At 42.1% G+C, this 21,371-nt stretch overlaps 1 protein-coding gene across 1 annotated transcript in view; it reads left to right on the forward strand.

Annotated features, from left to right (window-relative positions):
* Nucleotides 1–3,521: 3,521 nt before the first annotated feature.
* GALNT2 (polypeptide N-acetylgalactosaminyltransferase 2) overlaps nt 3,522–21,371 on the forward strand; it is a 96,237-nt gene continuing 78,387 nt past the window's right edge. The window contains exon 1 of the mRNA XM_068397735.1: nt 3,522–3,664. Within this exon, the coding sequence (XP_068253836.1) occupies nt 3,548–3,664 (117 nt within the window). The 5' untranslated portion in view covers nt 3,522–3,547. The remainder of the gene's footprint in view (nt 3,665–21,371) is intronic.

Below are 21,371 nucleotides of genomic sequence, written 5' to 3' on the forward strand. Positions count from 1 at the left end.
AAGCATTTATATTCCGTGAATCATTCTAGCAATGCTGCTCTTAAAAATATGCTAATATTTTCTTTTGAAATGCACTGGGAAAATAATTTTTAAATGTCTTACATTTTTCTTGAATTCTTTGCTTTAATTGAAGTGCTTTTTTTTTTCAGTTTTGCTTTGCTGACTAAACATGTTACGACTTTCGAGGCAAAGAGGTATGTGCATGCGAATGCGTTGTAATAGAACAGGCAGCTTTTCCTAGAGTTAAAGCGATGTAACATTTTCCGTTCTAAGCCTCTGTGTTTTCTGTGGTCTCTGAAATATAAATGATTCAGGATGAAATCTGCTGGATTGGGACTTTGTCCAAATGTGAATATTTTGGAAAGATTGGAACAAAACTGGTTCAGCCAGTTCAGAATATCAGGAGAGTGAAAAAAAAATGCATTTCTCAAACTAAATAGGTTCTTACAGCCTTTTTGAGCATTTCTGTAACTTTATCAGCAGAAGGCTGAAAAATGAACTCTGACATGGAAGCAGCCTTCCTTGAAGTAGACATGTATTTGCTTGTTCGAGAAGAAATTAGTTTTGATTTGACTGAGTTATAAACCTTTGAAAACTGCGATTGAGCATGTGCAGTGGATTATTTCGGTAAGCTTGTGAAGTGTGCAGCTAAAGAGGGATTTTCTGTACATGCATGGCTGGCTAATTTTGCTGGAAAGGGAAAAATCTATCTAAGCACATTGCTAAAATCAGTGAAAATACCTGGGGCTTCAGGGAGACCTTTGGAAACCGTCTCAAGATCTTTTAGATTATGAAAAGGGCAAGAAAATATTCTGTAGGCTTTGCAATATGTTTAAAGAATAAGTGGCCTGCAGATTTTGTAAGGTTAAATGGGATTATGGCTCCAGAATCGAGCACTTTACACATGCAGGAATATGATGTTTTCTGTGATGAACAGCACTCTCTCCCTCAGCAGATCTGCTCAGTGAAGGAATCCCCCAGCAACAGGGAAGCTGCTTCTTCACCTCACTTCTAGCTGATGGTAGAGCTTAAAGGGAAGCAGTTTATCAGCACGTTCGCAACCTTGGGCTGCTGAGACTGCTCTGAATTATGTAGAAAATGTTGCTAATTAAAATTTAGCCTTTGGAGTGGAGTCTATATGTCTTTTTAGATGCAGGCATGACCAGTGCTTTTGCAGGAGCTGCCCTCACTTGCATAAACACACTTTGGGTAAATCAAAATCTCTCATCCAGAAGATCCGCATGTCTCTTGGCAGCCTGTGCTCTCCAATGTACTTCACTTCAATAGATGCCAGTTATTTGGTTCCAAAACTTGTATTTTGCACAAATTGGGTGTCTCTCTCCAACTCCCTCCAAAACCAAGAATCTTAATGCTGAGCTTATAGAAAAAGTCATTTACTGTGAAGAAAGAGATCTATTTAATTTACCCTTCCTGAAGGAATACTTATTTGGGATATTTTCCTTTGTCTTTTCACCCATCCTGTCTCTCCATCAAGGCTCTGGCAGGTGGGAAGGTACATAGTTGTTCGCTGAAATCTTTGAGTGCCAGACAACTTCTGCCCAGGCAGTGCCAGCACTGACATGAGTCACCTTCTTGACAAGACTGTCAGCGGAGTGACCGTGCTGGTGAGCAGCTAAGCTTTCGATGCCATTTCTTTTGGCTGCTGCGTCTTTTCCTGCTCGTGCAACAGAATTTCTGCCAGACCCCTGCCACATCCTGGCACAGCTTGGTAAGCGTTCTTCTACTGGTGCAGCTGGACTGGCAGAGGTCTGACATCAGCAGAGACAGAAGGAGGAGAGAAATGTGCCATACAGTCAGAATGGGCAGCAGTAAAACAGCATATTGAAAAAAAGAGGTGAGATGACAGAGAAAACCTTTAAAAACCAGGAAAGTTCTGCTTTGAGTGGATACCGTGGCTCTGAAATCGAGGTGCTTTTTAATTGTTAGGGAATGTGTCTCTTTCCTTCTTAGTTTTGCACTCTCATTTCTTGATGTCTCATAGTGGGATGAGATAGCAGCAAATGACGAACGACAGGAAACTCAGTGGTGTGGAAAAACAGCAGCATGAGCTGTGCACGCACAAGTCAGTGAACCACAGTGAGAGCTAGCAGCAGTGTAGCGTCTGTCCTGAGGTGTTTAAGGGTGGAACTAGGTAAGCCGAATGAAAGGTTATTTTACCAGGGAATGACCCTGTATCAACAAATCAGCCTCTAAGAGTGGAGCCCCACTTGGGTAAACCTCCTGGGAAGATCCAGGCAGAGTCCCCTGGAGCTCCCTTTAGGCCTGCATAGGGGCGACCATGCTTCCAGACTGGGCGCTGCTGTAATGCAGTGACCTCAGAAGTGCAAGGGGAGCAGGTGCGTGACCTCAGTGGGATGGTGGGGCTGTCAGGACCTTGATGTCTCCCATAAGGCCATGGAAGAATCTCTTAAATAACGTGAGTAAGGCAGAGACTTATCAAATGAGTTGCAGGTGCCCGTCACGCAGAGTACACTGGACATCATCCAACATGACTTCGCTTTCTCACCTTTGAGGTTTCATGAAGACCAGCCTCACTACCTGCTTCGTAAAGCATGTTCTCTGTTCTCTCTCCGAGAGAGACAGAGACATGACTTGCAGTGGCCAGCCTGGAGTTTCTGTGGACCTGGGAGTCTCTATATAACTAGCCAATATGGGTGGGAGCGAGTCAACCCAAAAGAGGAGCGATCAACACATCCGTGGTGCACCACGGCGCTCGGAGACTCCACTGAACGGGGCTGCAGCCACTAGCAAGCCCCGGGAGCCGGGAGCACCCCTCATGCCAGAGGCCCCGCTGCCGGCGCCGCCCACGCCCCAGCTCGGCAGGGACACACAGACCGCCCCGCGGAGCGCGGTCACAGGCACTTCGCCGCTTTCGGCCCGAGGCAGGCGCAGGTGGGAGGCGGCGGGCCGGGGCCCAGAGCGCACCCGCCGGTGAGGCGGGCCCCAGAGCGGCTCCGAAGCCACGCCGCGGCGCGACACCCGCCGGCCGCCGCTGCGGGCGCGGGCCGGCTGCTGTCCCCGCCCGCCCGGGGAAGACGCAGCCGCGGGGGCGGCCCCGCCACCTCAGGGAGGGGGAGCGGTCGCCCCCCCGCCACCCCCGCCGTTGGCCGCGAGGCGAGGTGCGTGTCTCCCGCCGCACAGGGTGGCGGCAGCCCGCGCCCCTCGAGCAGCCGCTGGGGAGACCCGCGGCCGCCAGCAGGGAGGGGCCGAAGGGGCGGGCGGGGTCGGGCCGTGCCGGTGCGCGCCCTGCCGCCGCGGGGGGCGCGCAGTCCCGGCCCGTGAGGGAGGAGACGGCGGCCCGGCCGGTGGCCCGGCGTGCTGCAACCATGGCGACGCCGGTAGTCCCGCCCCGCCCCGCCCCGCCCCGCCCCGCCCGCCGCGGGGCCGAGCGGCGCGGGATTGGTCGGGGGGCGGGCGTTCGCCCTCTGCCCCCTGACCCTGCGCGGCGGCGGCAGGAGTGGAGGCGGCGGCAGCTGCTGGCCGTTTCCTGGTGGCCTGGCGGCGGCGCGGGAGGGAGGGAAGGAGGATGCGGCGCAGGTCTCGGCTGCTGCTCTGCTTCGCCTTCCTCTGGGTGCTGGGCATCGCCTACTACATGTACTCGGGCGGCAGCGCCGCGCTGGTGGTCGGCAGCGGCGGGAGGAAGGTGAGAGCCCAGCCCGGAGCCCTTCGCGGGGCGGGCGGGGAAGGTGCGCCCGCTCCATGTCCTGGCGGCAGGGCGGCTCGGGCCGGGCTGCGGGCGGCGGCGCTGCCCGGTCCCCGGGGCGGGGGCGGCGGGGGGATCCCCTCCACCGCCGCGGGGCGGAAGGCTCTCGCTTTCAGGCGGGGTGAAGCTCCCCCGGGCTTCTCCTTTCCCCCGCCCGTCCTTCCTGCCGCCCGCCCTTCCCCAGCCCGTTTCCCGGAGGCAGATGGCTTCTTTGTGGACTTCAGACCGGTTTCAGCCTCGTCACGTCGCTCCTTACCCAACTGCGGCCGGCCACGTCCCGGGCCCGGGGAAGCTGGTGTGTTGGGGGGGAGAGCGGGGCGGGCGGCCGGGGCTGCGCTCCGGGGCGGCCCGCCTCGTCTCGGCTCCGCTCCCGGCAGATAACGTCTGCCCCGTCCTGCCTTCCCCCGCCGGTACCGGAGTCGTTTGGGCTTCTGTTCCCACCTAGAGAAGACGCGAGGATCGGAGCTGCAAATGCATTTTCCCCTTTCTTTTCCCTCGGGGATGCGCAGCGATTGCCTTTCTCCCTAGCGCTGCGCCCAAAAGACAGCGTTTTCTGATCGGTTTTGCAATATTTCGGGAAATAGCCGGATTTGTCACATTTTGTGTCTGTGGTGTGGAGGGTCTGTCTCTTCCTTTTGTTTAACCGCTCTGTTACTAATGTTCAAGATGTTGTCCAGTGACAGCACAGGAGTAATTTTGCATTATTCTGTCCATCAACTTATTAAGTACATTTTTCAAAGTATTGTAGTAATTCGTGGATCAGGAAAATAGCTGGAAGTTGAGTATGTCATCATTCACGTTTGTGTCAATCAAAACAGGATTTTGTGGCACGATGTGGGAAGTGGCAACTTTATCCACTAACTCTGTTTAGAAAAATTAATTATGAATAAGTCTTTTTTTTTTTTTGTGAGTTTTTTTACCCCCAAAGACTAGCAAAGCCAAGAGCTTTTAGAAACTGTTGTTTAAGCCTTATATTTTGGAATAGGAACGGTGAAAAAGCATCTCATAATTGCATCATTTTTCAATAAAACCCAAACAAACCCAGAAATGGGAAGAGGGCAAGTGAGCAAAGTGCACTGCAGTTAAGCAGTGTTATTTGCTAATAAATGGCAGTCTCCTGTTAAATGAAAAGTAGTGTTTCTTAAGTCTAGCAGTGTATAAGAAGAGGAATCTTTTTATGTTGCTTTGATGCAGTTCGGTTCGTCAGTGCATGTATTCCTGGTTCTCGTGGCAGGTCATGGAAGCAACTACTTACGTGATTACTTACAAGATTACTTACATGAGCAAGGGTCTAGGGAATGAGTTGCTGCTCCTTGATAATTGGCTCTCTGTTCTGATGTGTCCTGTTTTATTTTCTCCCCGTAGTTTAGGAATGTGTTCAACAGCAACTTTTGACATAATATATTAAAGTAAGTGTTAAGTGTGTATTACTAAATACAAGCTCTTGGTCCTTCAAAGTAGATACAGTAGCAGAAATAGATCAAGCATGTGATAAAGAGTAAGGCAATCGCCTAAAGCCTTTCTTGAAGAACCGCCAGAGTGTATTTAGAAAGGAAAAGCAATCTAACGCTGCTGCTGATGTATAATGGGATAAAGAAAAGCTATCAAGGCAAATATATCTGCAGATAGGGAAATATATTTTTAACTCTTATGGTGTGTTTTATTTGGAGTTTCCAGACAGATTTGCAACTCAGTTCAATTCGTTTTTACTGCTGGGGAAACTGCAGTGTGGGGGTAGTGATTTGCCCAAGGTCACCTAGAAGACTAGGTGAGAATTAAATAGAAAAGAAGCCAGTTTTTCTGAGTATGAGTCTGGTACTTAATATACTAGAACCTGCTACTGTTTATTGTTGATATTAGTAGAAGTTTTTATTATGGTTTTAAGAGATCTATGATCCTGATACTTGCTTCTGTAGCATAATTTGTTATTCTGCACAAAATTTAGTAAACCTTACTGGTCTGGGCAATTGGGAGAGTTTAGTGAAGATAATTTAAAGAAAATGAGACATTTTATAGGCCTGAGCTGAAGCTCAGTGCTAGGTTTAAAAATGTGAAAGCTTAAACTAAGGCCATGGTGAGAAAGAAAGTAGGTACTGTGACCACAAGAAACAAGTGGGGAAATTAACAATTATGTGTGGAATGGTGATTTAGGATTCTATTTTCTGTCAGTGAAGCGTAAAATTTAATCCTAGGCCTCAGCGTACGTTAGCAAATGTAAGTAGAGGAAGATGGGTGTAATGTAATAGCTTTTGAATTTCAATAAAAGGCTTATTAACTTAGTGTCAGACCCTGGTATAAAGCAAAAACACAAACTGTCTTAAACTTATGAACAGAAACCCTGCTGTAGTAAATTTCTTGGGTATGTATGACTTCATGTAGTCCTTATTACTTGCCTACTATTTCAGTATAATGGAAACAGAGTTGCTTACAGAAGAACATAACTTTTAATAAATTGAAGTCTGCTGTTTTCAGTCTATAAAATTTACAAAAGCCTGGGGGCGGGGGGGTAGTTCTTCGTTTGTGTAAGTAATTTGCATGTTAATTACAGATCTGGTTATGCAAACAGAATGTTTTTTTCCACAAGGATGATTTTTTTTCCGTACACAGACCTAGCGTGTTATCCAGACATACTGGACTTGTTTGGTATGGCAGCCAGCCCCATGATGTGATGAACACCACCAATTCCCTTTCTCTTCAGTAGAGCTGAAGGTGTTTGCCCTTTGCCAGGATTGCACCTGAGTAAGAGAAAAGAGTGATTTTTTTGTTGTTGTTGTTGTTTTTACTCTCTGCTTTTCTTATTCGAGTAGTGTCAGAGTTAATATAAGCTTCTACTTATTTTGGTTCTCCATTTACAAGCTTTCTAATGAGATCTATGAAGCTATTTGGATGTCGCAGTGTGCAGTGCAGCCTTGCCTAAGTTTTTGGCCCTTACAACAGCAGTGGAATCCACAGCCCTGTGTGCAGTGCTCTGGCCTGGTAGGAAGTGAGCAGGCATGAAAGGGTGTAAAGCACACAAAGAGAAGCTGTCTCCTTGGTAAATGTGTAAATAATAACAAAAAAAGGAAGGTGCAATGCTCTTCATTCTAGACCTAGGCATAAAAACTGTAGTAGAAAGAAATGATGTCTTCCATGTCTGGAGTTTAGGGTGTGACAACCTCTTTCTTATTTTTCTTGAAAAGAAGAAAAGGGTAGGCTCGAAGCCTTTAATTCAAAATGTGCTTAGAGGGGGCAGAAATGTCTTTCCCCGCCCCCCCCCCCCCCCCCCCCCCCCCTTCCCTCTAGTAAATCTCCAATTAAAATGACTGTAAGCATGAGAGAGCCATGGGTTCAGTTCACTGCTTTTCCAGCCAGGGTTCTTCGCTGGGTTGTAGATGGGAAAGAGTGAGTCTGATTCACTTGTTTAAAGGTTAGAGAAACAGTTCCCAGAACAGAAGCTGGGACACAGAAGAAAGCAAGTTGCAAGACCAACAGTTGTGAGACTGAGAAAAATGTGGGCTACTTTTGTGTTCACTTAACGTGTTTTATATTAAAAAGCGTTTGGAGTGGAGACTGGAACTTTCCTTCTTTTCATGGATGAATTTCCTAACCTGTAGCAAAAGTGGTTCATACTCTGTGTCTCAGACTTGCACAAAATGGAGCAGCTTCTGCAAGATGGTTAGAAAGCTACTCACACCCTCTCAAGCCAGTCATCTTGATGATGTGATCCCCTCCTAAGACTGGTGTGGATTTGGATTTGTGTATTTGTCACACAGGTTTTGAGTTCTTTAACCACTAAGCTCTTGCACAATAAAGTGATTGGATTGGAAAAAAAAAAACAACAAAACCAACCTGCCAAAAACCCCAGCTGTTTTCTAAAGAACTTACTCTTCTAGGCGTTACGAAAGTAGCCCAGTGTAATTGAGCCCTTCAGGCAGGACAGAGAAATGTCTGCATCTTGTTGAAAGCACCAAACACTTCACCGCTTCCAAGAGTGAAATCCTTCTAGGCGTACGCTGAAGGAGACCTGTAGGCAGAAAGGGGATTTACTGTTGAAAGCTAAGGCATCAAGAGGGGCCTGCTAGGTTAAGCCACAACTGAGCCAAAGTTTGGAGCTTTCTGGATTTAGGTGCCAGAGTGCTGACAAGCTTTTGCTGCCATGTAAAGGATGTCGGTTGTTTTTAAGTTGGACCTCTGTCCCCTCCCACCCTGTCTTTGGTATCTAGAGGAGGGGGCTAAAAGCAGTCTTTCAGTAATGATAGAGGAATAACTTTTGCCAGTGCTTCCGAAAATTAGAAACATCTTTCTTTTTCATCAACTCCTCCCCACCCCCCAAAAAAAAAACCCCAACCCAACCCAAAAACCACATCCCAATAAAACCAAATGCCAAAACCACCTTGAACTAGAAGTTTGTTATTCTCTTGACTCACCAGATTTACTGGGTGTAATGGAACTGGTTGGAGAAATCTAATTTACAGTTAGTTGAGCCACAGGGAGGCAGGCTTCTCCTGGAGAACTGGTTATTGACCTGTATATAGGGCGATTTTTTTCTTTCCATGTTCTGGCTTGTGTTTTTTTGTTGTTGTGGGGTTTTTTTGGGTTTTTTTTGTTTGGTTTTTTTTTTGAGCAGGCTTTTGATAGGTGGCTGTAGCGTGGAGCTAGCTGAGATTAAATAAATCCAAAGGTAAAAGGTGATGCTTTGCCTTGACATGACTGATTAAAAGTAACTCGATCACTTTGGGGAAAGCAGGGGAAAAAGAAGCAAGCTTTGTAAGTTCTTGTTCTACAGGAGTGAAACTTCAGAATAACTCCTTTCAGCATACGCAAAGCTTTCTTTTCCTTTCTTTTCTCCTTTTTTGGAACCCCTGAACTGTTTCAGTTACTGTTAAATGAGGCTCTTATTACCATTATACGTAATGACGTGCATAAAAGGAGAGCAAGAGCGCTACATATACTACAGATTTAGTGTACCTAAGTTTCTTTTTGAAGGTTTAAGTAGGAGGAAAAAGGAAATGTGTTTTAACTTTAGGTGCATTAACCTGTTTTTGTCAGAGGATGAAACTGTGGAGTGTAACTTGTTTTGACTGTTTCTCTCAACGTGCATGAAGGCAGCAGAGCTGCTTTTTGGAAGGGAGTTAAAAGTAACCTCCCCAGTTCTGTTGTTTTCTTTGATCTGAGGAAGGCATTGCCTGTTTTAATTGCTAAATACTACGTTTAGTTTGCCACATCATTTTTAAATGTAACTTCAGACCCATTGGATGTAATTTCTGATATCTTGATCTTTAGACAAGTGAAGATATCAAAGGTTAAAAAAGTCAAATTATCATGTGTCCTTTCTGTGGTATTCACTTCCTAGGAGGAGATTGAAAAGGATGTTCCTCTGTATAACAGGTAACAGTTTCTGCTAATAGATGTTTTTCTTCTATACAATTCTATAATAAATGGGAAAGAAATTAAATGCCCAGGCACTTCAATAATAAAGCTGTCCTCCTCTCACTAGAATGCAAAAATGAGTCTCTGAAGGTTGTTGTACGTGTATGGTTTTTTTAAACTAACATATGTCACTTGACAAAATGACTGTCTTGGCCATTCAGTCACTTATTTTTGTAGATTACTTCATAAAATTTAACTTTGAGGGAAATGAAAAGACAGTCAAATGCAAATTTTGTGCAGTCTGTTTAGGTCTGTGGTCATGTTGGACTCTTCTCTTTTTCTCCCCTGCTATTTGAAATGCTTCAGTGAAAGTTTTTCCTATTGATATAGAGGGATAGTGAGACATTAATTCTTACCTAGAAGACTGTTGTGTTGTCCCCTGCAACCTGCCAGATTAGACACTGATGACTCTGTCTTTGGTACAGATGCTATCGCTCTTGGATTACTGATAGCTATTTTGTTTCTTAAATGGAAAAGTAGAGCAGGGCTGTAGTGGTGGCAGAAGGGAAACAAGAACGATTTCTTCAGTAGTTTCATATAAAACAGGGTAGGTAACCAGCTTTTCCCCTAGTTTTTCCCTTTCGTGTGGGTATTGTAGTAGTTTGCTGTGCTTCTCCATGTTATTCTGTTGCTGCTGTGGTTTACTGCTTACTGAGATCTCCGTGTACAAAGTTTAGAACTTGTAGTGATGTACTTTGACAGATATAATTTAAAAATTTAGTGCACTAATGAAGTGTGCCATGTACCGTACCAGTTCTGTCTTGTCAGTCTTGTGTTTTGAGGTGTATTGCAAAGAAATGCCAGTTGTTCTTTCCATGTGTTGCAGATCCTGCCAAAAATACAACATGAAAAGTGATATAATAGCACTTTTTTCTAATTTAGAAAAGGCACAATGTTACTTCATAGGAAGTAAAAGAATATTAAAGATCAATCTCAGTGGTGATTACCAAAATGAAATTGTCATCGCTTGGTCTTTAGACCAACCTAGAAAAACAAAATATAAACCATTTAAACATATGTTAGAGAACTTCAGTCTCAGTCTTCAAAATTACATGATAATTCCATGTTTTTTCCTTAGAAATCCTGATTATTTTTATCTCTTCTGTCTTGCCTGTTCTTTTGGTCCTTTTCAGTTTACAATGCTATGTGGTATCCAGGTGCTTGTGTATAACTGATACTGTTTTGTTAAGGTGATGGCAGATCAAATGAGAGATGTAGTATTGTCTGCTAGAAAGCCGCTCACAGTGATACACTACTACAGCATAGAAGAGAGACCTTTGTATTGGTACTGGGTGTCACAAGAGAGTAACCCTTGTTGCATGCCTAGAAACTGTTTAAAATTAATGATTCCAGCAGACAGCCTAGAAAATGTTTTTGGTTGGCTTTTTGGTAACTGCATATAATTTATAAATCATGTGATATACAGTACTTCTGGTTAAGTTAAATCTGTTTGGAAAGAAAACATTAGGACACCGTTGATCCTATGAAACTCGGGTAATGAACGCAAGCTGCTCAAATGAAGTCAGTGCAAATGATAAATATAAACTTGTATTTTTGTTTAAGTTGATTTGGTCCGCTTAAATCTTTTCTTAAATAACCTGTTCTTGACAGTAGTTTAGCTATAGCAGTAGAAATCAATGTATAGCCAGGTGTCGTACAGTTTTTCAACTCCCTGGCTATTGATAACTTGGTACTAAACGGGTTTTTTATTAGGACTTAGTGGAGAAGCCCTGTGTTGCTGATATGTTGGCAATGCCATGTATTGGCAATACATTTGAATTCTAATAATAAATCTGCAGGAAGCAGTGAGACATTTGCATTTTTTTTTTTTCAGGAATGTGGGGCTGAATGTCATTGTCCAAATATATCGGGATAATGTGGAAACAGAATATCAGTGTGGACATTACAGAAGGAAACACTAAGCAGGTTGTTTTATTGCCATCATGTAATGCAAAGTGGTGGCATCTTAAGCTATATATATTTTAAAACCTGTATGTGTTCTTTTATGCTGTTTGTTTTGAAATTAGTAGGTGCTCATCTTCGCTTCTGCTTTTCCCTTTCATGTAAGCTTTCATGGAATCGGTGTGGTTGGAAAAGACCTTTAAGATCATCAAGTCCAACTGTTAACCTAATGCTGCAAAGTCCACCACCAAACCGTCTCCCTAAGCACTACAGCTACACGTCTTTTAAATACCTCCAGGGATGGTGACTCCACCACTTCCCCGGGCAGCCTGTTGTAGCAGCTCACTACAACCTCCTTTCAGGTACTTGTATACAGCAATAAGGTCTCCCTGGAGCCTCCTTTTCTCCAGACTAAACAACCCCAGTTCCCTCAGCCGCTTCTCATAAGACTTGAGCTCTAGACCCTTCACCAGCTTCGTTGCCCTTCTTTGGACACACTTCAGCACCTCAATGTCTTTCTTGTAGAGAGGGGCCCAAAACTGAACACAGTATTCAAGGTGTGGCCTCACCAGTGCTGAGTACAGGCAGACAATCACTTCCCTAGTCCTGCTGGCCACACTGTTTCTGATACAAGCCAGGATGCTGCTGGCCTTCTTGGCCACCTGGGCACACTGCTGGCTCGTATTTAGCTGGCAATCGATCAACACCCCCAGGTCCTTTTCCACTGGGCAGCTTTCCAGCCACTCTTCCCCCAGCCTGTAGCGGTGCATGGGGTTGTTGTGACCCAAGTGCAGGACCCGACAGGTGGCCGTGTTGAACCTCATACAGTTGGCCTCAGCCCATTAATCCAGCCTGTCGGGATCCCTCTGCAGAGCCTTCCTGCCCTCCAGCAGATCAACACTCCCGCCCAACTTGGTGTCATGTGCAAATTTACTGAGGGTGCACTCAATCTCCTCGTCCAGATCACTGATAAAGATATTGAACAGAACTGGCCTCAACACTGAGCCCTAGGGAACAGCACTTGTGACCGGCTGCCAACTGTATTTAACTCCATTCACCACAACTCTTTGGGCCCGACCAGTTGTTTACCCACCGCAGTGTACGCCCAGCCAAGCCATGAGCAGTCAGTTTCTCCAGGAGAATGCTGGAATTCAAAGGAGTAAGGGATGGATTGAGGAGGGAAGATTAAAAAAAAAAAAGTTAAATGTCCACATCAAAATGTTCATTTTATGTGTTTGGCAATTTAAAGACATAACATAAGATAGTCTAGATAACACTAGAAACTGAACCATTTCATGTTTCATCTGGGTCCATTAAGTAGGCCTCTCCTGCTAAGTGGAGGTGAAGATATTTAAATGTGTAGTGGTTTGTTTCCTCCATTAGTTGGAGAATGAGTTATTTTATGAAACCTGTATGTTACTGATGCATACCGAGTACATGTTTACTTGTCATTCTCCTAAGTGTTCACTTGCCAAGTAATCTTACCATGAATGAAGCAGTCTGGGACTATTTATTGTGTCCTGTGGCAGTTGTTAATGATCAAGAAAGTGGAAAAAAATTAGCATCTGTTTTGTTTCTATAAACTGTGACTGATACATCCCCTGGTGGAATGTTACATATTTTAAACTTCCATTGTGGCTTTAAGGTAGGTCTTTTTGTTTTTTTTTTTCCTCCTTCTTGGAGTGTGTCAACTTGCATGTTAAAGTTGTTTTTCTTCTGAGAAAACAAAGTAACTTGTTCATATGATAGCAGTCTAGTGTAGCCTGTGTGAATTACTAGAAGCGTTTTTTTAAACAAGTTAAAATATGCCAGTTCAAACAGCTCCACCACCTGACAGAGCATATCTGTGTAAAGGGACTGTCCAGGCAGATGTTGGTTTTGAGCTCCGCTTATGAAATTCAAATGGGAAAGGAATGAGATAGTAAAAGAAATGAGATAGTAAAAGAACAGAAAAAGTCTGACTTGTAGAGCATTCTATGTATCTCTCAAAACTGCTATGTAGTGCACATCAAAGGCAATAATTTGGATTTGTCTTCTTTATAACTATGGTCTCTTATGGAAAAAAGGAGCCTGTTGAAAAGGTTGCAGGTTCAGTTGTTAAATAACTTTTCTGAAGTTGTAAAATTGTCGTAAAACCTGGCTGCTTTTTTTTTTTTAAGGAAAGCAGAGAACTACAGATTGAGGAGTTCAGGCATTAGCAAAGTGCAATAGACTGTACTGAGTAACAGATCTGCTTGAAACAAGACGGCTTTAGCCAAGGAAAGATTATACAAAGAATTGGCACAGAGCTGATGCTATTGTGTACAAATTCTCAAAGAGCTATGACTTGATGAGGAGAAAATGTTTTCTCCTTGTATGAAGTTCCAAATGTTTAGCCACCCTGGAAGTAATCAGCACAGATGAAATTAGTTTTGGTTACTGAAATAAATTTGATGTAGCTGGCCTGTCAGTTTAAGGATGGTCAATAAATATATGAGTGTGTATATGCTTTAGTGAGTTGAAATGTTAAGGTTTTTGGATAGCTTGGCTTTTCTTTTTCTTCTTAAGTGAAATGGAAAAGTCTGTTCACTCAAGTACACTTAGATTTTCTTAAGACTTTGGTGAGGAAAAGGAAAATGTCCTTCTCATTAATTACTTCATTTGGTAGCAAACTGCTAGTGACTACTGATGGGCCAGCCTATATACTTACAGGTCATTGTTCAACCATTGGGAAACGTCTCTATCTCAAAACCACTACTGCAGTAGGAGGACCTACCAAAAATGTGAGGGTGATTGAATTACAGTATATATCTGCTGGAGAGTTTCGCAAGATTAGGTTTGCGTACGTTGTCCAGACAGTGTATTAAGCTCTTGTTATGGGTGGTGGCATGTCTCCTACGGTGGAATGCACCGGTCCTCCAGGTTACCACAGCAGACCATCCATCAACAGCAACCTTGCTCGCTTTCTCCTGCATTATCTATTTGGAGCAAATAGGGGGTGTTCTGTAGTCCTCTGATGTGTGCTCTCACAACACAATGTGTTACTTTGCCAAGAGCCACTGACATGAAGATGTGCTATGTCATTTAGCCTCAACAAATGGTGAACCAACTGTTCTACCATGTGGAATAGTTGTTACATATATACACTATGTTAGTGAATACTTTTATAAGTTTTAATTAAGGAAATGTTCCTTTTTGTTCCACTGATGCAGCATCTAGCTTCCTTTTGGTGTTCTCTGTAGGTGCTGATGGTGAAGGGTAATTGTAGTAAGTGCCGTCAGGACCCCATTGATGTAAAAACTCTTCCTTCTACTCGCTGAATGTTATGTATCCTTTAATGATTGTTTGTTTTTGTTTTTAAAAATTACAGAAATGTCCTTGGTGTTCCAAAAGGTGTATTAAAAAAAAAAAAAGGCAGTTTAGGGATGTTGTTCAATGAGTATGGGGGTATAGGAGTACTTTGGAAGTTACTTCCTTTGAATGCTTTGCAATACCTGAACTGATTGCTTTTCAATTGTAAATTGCTTTGAAGATGTGTTTCTTTTTTTTTTTTAAGGGAACTGCTCTGTGAGTGATTTGGTAAAGTCTTGTGAAGACTTCTAAAACTATGTTAAGAAACATTGGTTTTAGTGCATCCAGTTTGTGATGAAAGCCAGTTCATAATGATGAGTAAGGAAGGTGTTGGATGTTAGCGGTTGTATGTACTTGATAATCTTCCAAGATGTTATCTTCTTTTTTTAAAAGATGTGACTAGTAGAACTTAAGGTGAAACCCTGTTTAAGATGGCAATTTCTATTAAAATAATCCATAGAGGCACTGAAATGACGGTAATTCTTCAAGACTCTAAGCACTTGTTTGTGTATGTGAAACAGCTAGGAAGTGTCTGTAGTTTGCTTCGATTATTAATACTTTTATGCTTGAGTGTTATATACCATCTTATTTTGAGTTTATCCCTAATTCCCTTTAGCTGTATGACTGTCACTTTCCTCTTGTACTGTCATGATACTTTGTCAGAACATCATGGCACATGGTGGATTTTTTTTTAAACATAATTTCTTAGGTAAGGCAGGTTTTTAGATAGAGATTCTATTTTATTATATAAGTGAGGATAGATACAAAAGTGGTTTTGGCAAAGTGTGTGTGTTGTTTTTGTGTTTTTAAGAATAAAGGCAGTGACCTTTTTGTAGATACTTTGTTTGCTGCTGTTTCTCATACAATATTAGGGCAAGTCTGACTTTCTCCTTTTTGCCTAGAACTGTGAACTTGCACTGACGCAGCTTGCTATCTGCAGTTTCAAGTAAGTTGAAGATATTTGCTTTCGTCTTCTGTAGGTTAAAGTAATGTGCTCCTTTTTCTGCAGGGAGGTGATGGAGAGGGAGTGTTAAATGATCATTCTGGAAAGTGTACTTTCACATAAGCATCTTAACAGAATAATTAAAAAGATTTTTTTTTTTCATAGCTTTTTGCGATCAGCTAGTGCTTGTGGATATCAGTTTTCTAGCTCTGAATTTGTTTAGTTGGCTCTTTTGTCAGCTGAAGGAAGAAGAGTCTCCAATGGGGGAGTTTTTTTGGAAGTACGTCAGTATAACTGTTCTTCTGGCAACTGCGCGATGTTTTCATTTAGACTGTTCTCAGGCTCTTACTGGCAGTAGGCTGTAGCAGCTGGGATGTCAGCATGTTTGCTTTCTTGTGACATGGTTTAGTCTTCTTTTTCAGGCTTATCGGTTTAAGACAATACTTTTGTAGAAGTTTTTTTTCCCTGTATTTGAATGGCCTTTTGCCATTATACAAATAGTGAAGAAAATGGCAATGAAATGATAGGAGGTGCTAGTACTGGCTTCCCTTCTGGTTTTGGCAGTTACAGTGGTTATTGCATGCCTGAATGCTATTTTTTGCCAATAGTTCAATGATCAAGCAGTCGATTCTCTTCTTCCCTCTCTTTCTGAATTCTGGAGTTTGCCAGGAAAACAAAGCTTTTTCCAGCTCTGCCAGTAAACAGCAGTGCTTGCCAGTTAATGCAATGATGTTAGCATGGGTAGAACTGCCGCTGAGATGGGAATAGTCCCAGTTGTACTGTTTGAATAGGTGGATAACATGGTATGGGCTCTATTTCTACTGTTCCTTTGAGTGTAGCATGCCTAAGTATGTGGTCTTAATTTTTCCACGTTAACTTTAAGATTAATCCCCTAAATAGTTTAGCCAAGAGTATTCTTGTTTGCTGTTGAAGAAAATGGTAATTACTGGCTCATGTCTGGTAAAAATGGAGATGCCTTTTCACATTTTATAGTGGGAGTAATTAGTCCCTACCATGATATTAGTAATCACTGTTTTTGTTTACTTATCCTAGTATAATCTCTCTCACATGAAGCACCATGTAGTTTTTCAACTGTTAACTTGATTCTGCCTGTTTTTTCTGGAAGCGCAGTTCTAGCTCTTATGCCCATTGTGATAATACAGGTGACTTGTAACACACACTGCCCTCTTACTGCTTTGAGGATTGAAGAGGTACAGCAGAAGTTGTATTAGTTCTATTTGCCCAGTTTCTATGCTGTGCTCTAGGGTTTGTGTTTGGATCTCTAGCAGCTGTACTCCTTATATCTTAGTTGAAAAAAAGTACTGTGAAAATAAATTGCATGTTCTCTTTTTACCTGCAAGTCCGAAAAGCTGCTGATATTGACGTGGCAGTATTCCTGCCATAGAATAAAGAATGTATGGTGAATACTTCTTGGGAAATCTGCTATCTAACCAGGAGTTTATAGAGAGAAAGTTAGATGGTCACTTGGCTGTTTTCCATTAACTACAACTTTTATGATCCTAGATTTAAGCGTTAAATAGCTGCATATTGGTAGGATAAAAAAAAAAAAGAGCTAAACGTTTCGGTAAGTAACTTAAACTAGGAACTGGCTGCTTTTGTTTCTGATGCCCAAACCCAGTGTTTCTCTGTGGAGGAAGAAGAAGGGCTGCAAGAATCTAATAATTTTAATAGTATCTGGCACACACCAACACGCATTTCACTTGTGTTCTGCAACAGAAAAGAGAAAGGTAAATATATAGGTTGCTACTTTGTTTTAAAAGGCATGGTATCTGTTGTACATAACTTTAATCATTCACCAACAAAGCATCCTGTGTAAGAAAAGGAAGAAACAGGGTGAAGATAAGCTGTAGGTCAAAAAGCAAAGAAAGGTATGCTAAAGAAGTGTAGCCTTTTACTTCCCTTTTCTCTATCTCAGGAAATCATCACAAGCCCTAAGAGAACAAATGTGTGTTTTACTAATTTTACCATTAGTATAAAATGCTGCCTGTATTACCTGGTCTCTGCGTGAGAGTCAAATCCAGTTGAACTGAAGGAAAACTGTGGAGAATACCACGCTGCTGACGGTACTTTCTGGTTGATGTTCATTTGTACTAATGGCAACAATGTATAATTTTAGTTATCCTATTAAATTCACTTAGCTTTGAGGTTTACTGAAGAATAAATAGTCTCTTGTGCTAAGAATAACAATGAAGTTTTAGACTGAGCTAGCTGTTCAGTATACCCGTTTACCAAGTTTACTTGTAGACAAAAACAATTATTTCCCATTAAGAGCAAATATGAGTGGAAAGCTGTTCTTTTCATGTTTGTGTTTCGCTGTTTGGTCTGTTGTATCCCTCTACTTGACCATTAGGTTGAGTCTTGACAACTCGACTGATTAATTTCTTTTTCAGTCATGTTTGGATTTTAATGTTGGCAGTTGGGTTTTTTCATAGACTGTGTCACCTGCCTTCAGATTTGCTTTAGCAGAGAAGGAGGCTTCTAGAAATGGAAACCACATCCATCGTGATACTACAGTGGGTTTTTTTGGCAGCTATAAAGTATGGTGTATATAGAGAGAAATTAAATACGTGATGTAGGGATGTACAAAACCAAGAAAAAAGATATGACACGGTCATTGTGCTTCATCCTAGGATGCCAGGTGATTTGGATTGTACCCAGTTTTGGTGGGTACATTTAAAAAAAAAACCTTTCAAGGCACAGTAATCTATTGAAATCTGAGGTTTGTGTAGCCACAAACCATGCTTCAAAAAACACTGGAAAGGTTCAGCTGGATGGGACAACCCACAAGCAAAGTTACAGCTCAAACTGTGGCAAAACGAAGGTACTGAAAATCTTCTAAGAGAAGGATCGGTTTACTCTCTAACCATCACTGTGACTCCAACCATTGAAATACTGGGTTTAGGTTGTCTTTAAAGCTAGAATACATGTCTGAAAGCTAAAATGGAGCTGCTTTTTTCCATTGATGGCTGTTTGGGAATTCACAGTAACTTTTGGCAGGTAGTGAATTAGGTTCTGGCAAGCATGGGATGCCCGCGGCTCCCACTGCATTCAATGCCTCTCTGCAGTACAAAACAGTTGTCGTTGAACTTGTTTTTCAGTCTTCCTTACTTTAGGGGCCATTGCTCCTGCTAGTAAAGTGGCACTGGCACTAGAAATGTCAATGCCCGTCTTAATGTTGCACAACTTCAGCTTATTTCAAAATTATTCAGAAGGTATTTTGAGAGGAGACCTGCAATTATGAAAGGGAGGTGAAATTGCCTACTTAATTTTTTTCCTGTGCTTGGACATCTACAAATTGTAATTTGTTTGCTCTTTTAGGATGTGATTTTCAAACTCTACTTCAGTGTTAGGTTTGGGCTGTTCATTGAGAGAAGCTGTGTAGTTCACAACAACATTCATTTGCCACGGCTCTATTTTGCAGCTGCCTTCTCAGACATGCACTGATTCTGAATGTGTTGCAAGTGCAGCATCCCTCTCCGTCCATCTTTGTTACTTAAAACAAAACCTGTCATGTCACGTTGCTGTAAAAGAAATTGGAATGCAGATTTCTGCTATTAAAACAAGAAATAACAAGCACCTTTTCTGCAAAATATTTTTACCATTTGATGTAAGCATGCTATTTTACTTTATAAACTGTCTGCATTGAGTGCACTGGAAAGTATTATGTCTTATAAATAAAAGCTAATTTAATCTGCTTGTGATATTTTTGCCATTGTACTGTTTACAATCTTTAAGACTTCTTAAATATGTTGGAGCTTGTTTCTTCTTGAGGATGGCCAAATGTGTCTGATTCCCTCTTTCACATCACTATTTACTCTGTGCTACCGTTTGGAGCAACAGGGGTGTCAGAGCCTTCAGTCTTCTACACAAGGCTGCAGACCAACACCTTATTTCTAGATCTCAGGTTACTAGGCAGTTGTAGTTGAATATGTTTTCCAAACCAGAGAAACATTGACCTGAAATGTCACAGAGATAGGGACATTGTAATAATTTCCTCTGTAAAGGGCTGATGAAGTAAAGTCCATGCGGACAGGTCATTTGTACTCTTATTTTTGTCTATAGGAGGAAGTGCACTGTTACTGGACTATCTTGTGGCATGATACCATGGCCATATGGTCATGATTAATGCATAAGTATACTTAATTAAAAATTTGACAGCCCTTTCTTTCCCCTCCCCCACCTTTGGCTCTCATTGTGTAGTGTTAACTAATAGGAGTGAAATCTTAATATACACAATTATTTTCCTCCTTGAGAGTAACAGGAAGTGATAACCTTTGGGAGACTAAGTAGCTACTGGGAGTCCTTGAAGCAGCATATTGTTCTCTATAACAAAGTCTTTCTTCTGCAGAGCCTGAACAGCATCTTCCGCATACGGTCGTAATAATAAAAAAATGTTGGTGCGTAGCCAACACTTGAAATTCAAGTAAGGTTTAGTAGGCTTTCTTTGAATCATTACATAGAAGTAGTACAGAGGCTATCAAACAAGTTAAAATTAATGTTCATTTTCAAGACTATACTTAAAAAAAATCAATTCTGTGTTCAGAGGGTTAGTTCATTGCTCTACCAAGGAGCATAGTCAGCTCTGCCCCAGGAAGGGAGCTTTGATTCAGTTTATAAAGATCACTGAGTAGGTTCTCCTGTGCTGACTGGCTTTTTTTTTTTGCATATGGTAACTGTGTGTTGTCCCTCTGACTTTTCTGTTTTCTCCCTTCCAGCTGATACTTGACTGCTGCACATAAGTAGCCATGTAGTTCCTGTCCTCACAGGTAGTTTTTTCTGAGTATCTTCATACAAAGTTATGTTATTTTGTTGTTCAGGTTTTAAAGAATTTGGTTGCCAGTAGGATTATACTGGGTTATCTATTTTACAGTAGTGCTTTTTCTGATGCAAGCCATACATGTAGGCACTGACTTAAAAGAAAATAGAGTTCTTGCCTGTTGAGGTTTTTTGGCCACCAGTGCAGACCAGTACCCTTTGGGGAGGAAATAATGTAAAACACTGTAATAAAAGAAGAATATTTTTTCCCTGTCTTGCTTAGAGAGTCTTCAAATTAGTGTGAAAGGGAGAAGGGAAAGTGTGACACAATGCTGTGCCTGGTGGTAACCAGAGCCCAAAGAATATAATGATCTCACAAAAAAAGCAGTTCATCAGAGTTGAGACTGTGTGTGTTGGGTGGTGGGAGGGTGGATGGCAAAGCTTCACTTTACTATGTCAGGCCATTTGATGTTTCAAACTGAACTTAGGTATGATTTTTATATCAAAGATTTTGAATAAAGGTTAACTTAAAGATGGCTTCACAAGGACATTTTGAAAAACAGTTTCTGCCAGATCTGAATTTGTTGTCATTGTGGGCTTTCTTTTTCCAAAGAAATCTGCTCTAGTAGCAGTCCTGGAGTCTGTGTTTGTGTGGCATGGCACATCTCCAAAGGCTTGGGAATTTGTTTTTGAAGAGTGGTGATGTAGCAATTTCTTTATTCTAGTTGCATACAAAATCAACCAACTTTGTTCTGCTCATTCTAATATATTCATTCCATAAAATAGATATAACCCTCAGTATTTTTCCTTGAAGCTTCCTTTGCCTTTGTGGCATTTTCAGTTGCTTGAATTGAAGAACTAGTTTTCAAACCCAGGAGTTTGTATTTACTGAGAGGATATGAAGCTTAACGTTTCTGCTTTTCATGTCGGAGATCTGTCCATGGAGCAAGTACTGATGACAAGAGTACAGTATGTGAATTGCGGAGAAATATGCTTTGTTGGTGCAGATTATCAACACAGAAATATGGGTACAAATTACCACAATGCAGAAACCCCCTCAAATTTAGCCTCTGATGCTGAAGCTGTAAGTCAACAGCTAGATTCAGAAGTGGAAACATTACTTGGTTATTATAAGCAGTTGAGAGGGCTTCTGGGTTTTAAAAATCTTACTTTAACATCTTTTACTGTAAGCTATACTTTTGTTGTACTTCTGTTCCATGAAGCCAGCATAAGCATTTGTCTGATGTAAGAAAAAAGCAATCTGTTCAGTGGCTTTTTGTTTTGAAC

The sequence above is a fragment of the Nyctibius grandis genome, chromosome 1 (assembly GCF_013368605.1).
Source record: "Nyctibius grandis isolate bNycGra1 chromosome 1, bNycGra1.pri, whole genome shotgun sequence".
NCBI lineage: Eukaryota > Metazoa > Chordata > Aves > Nyctibiiformes > Nyctibiidae > Nyctibius > Nyctibius grandis.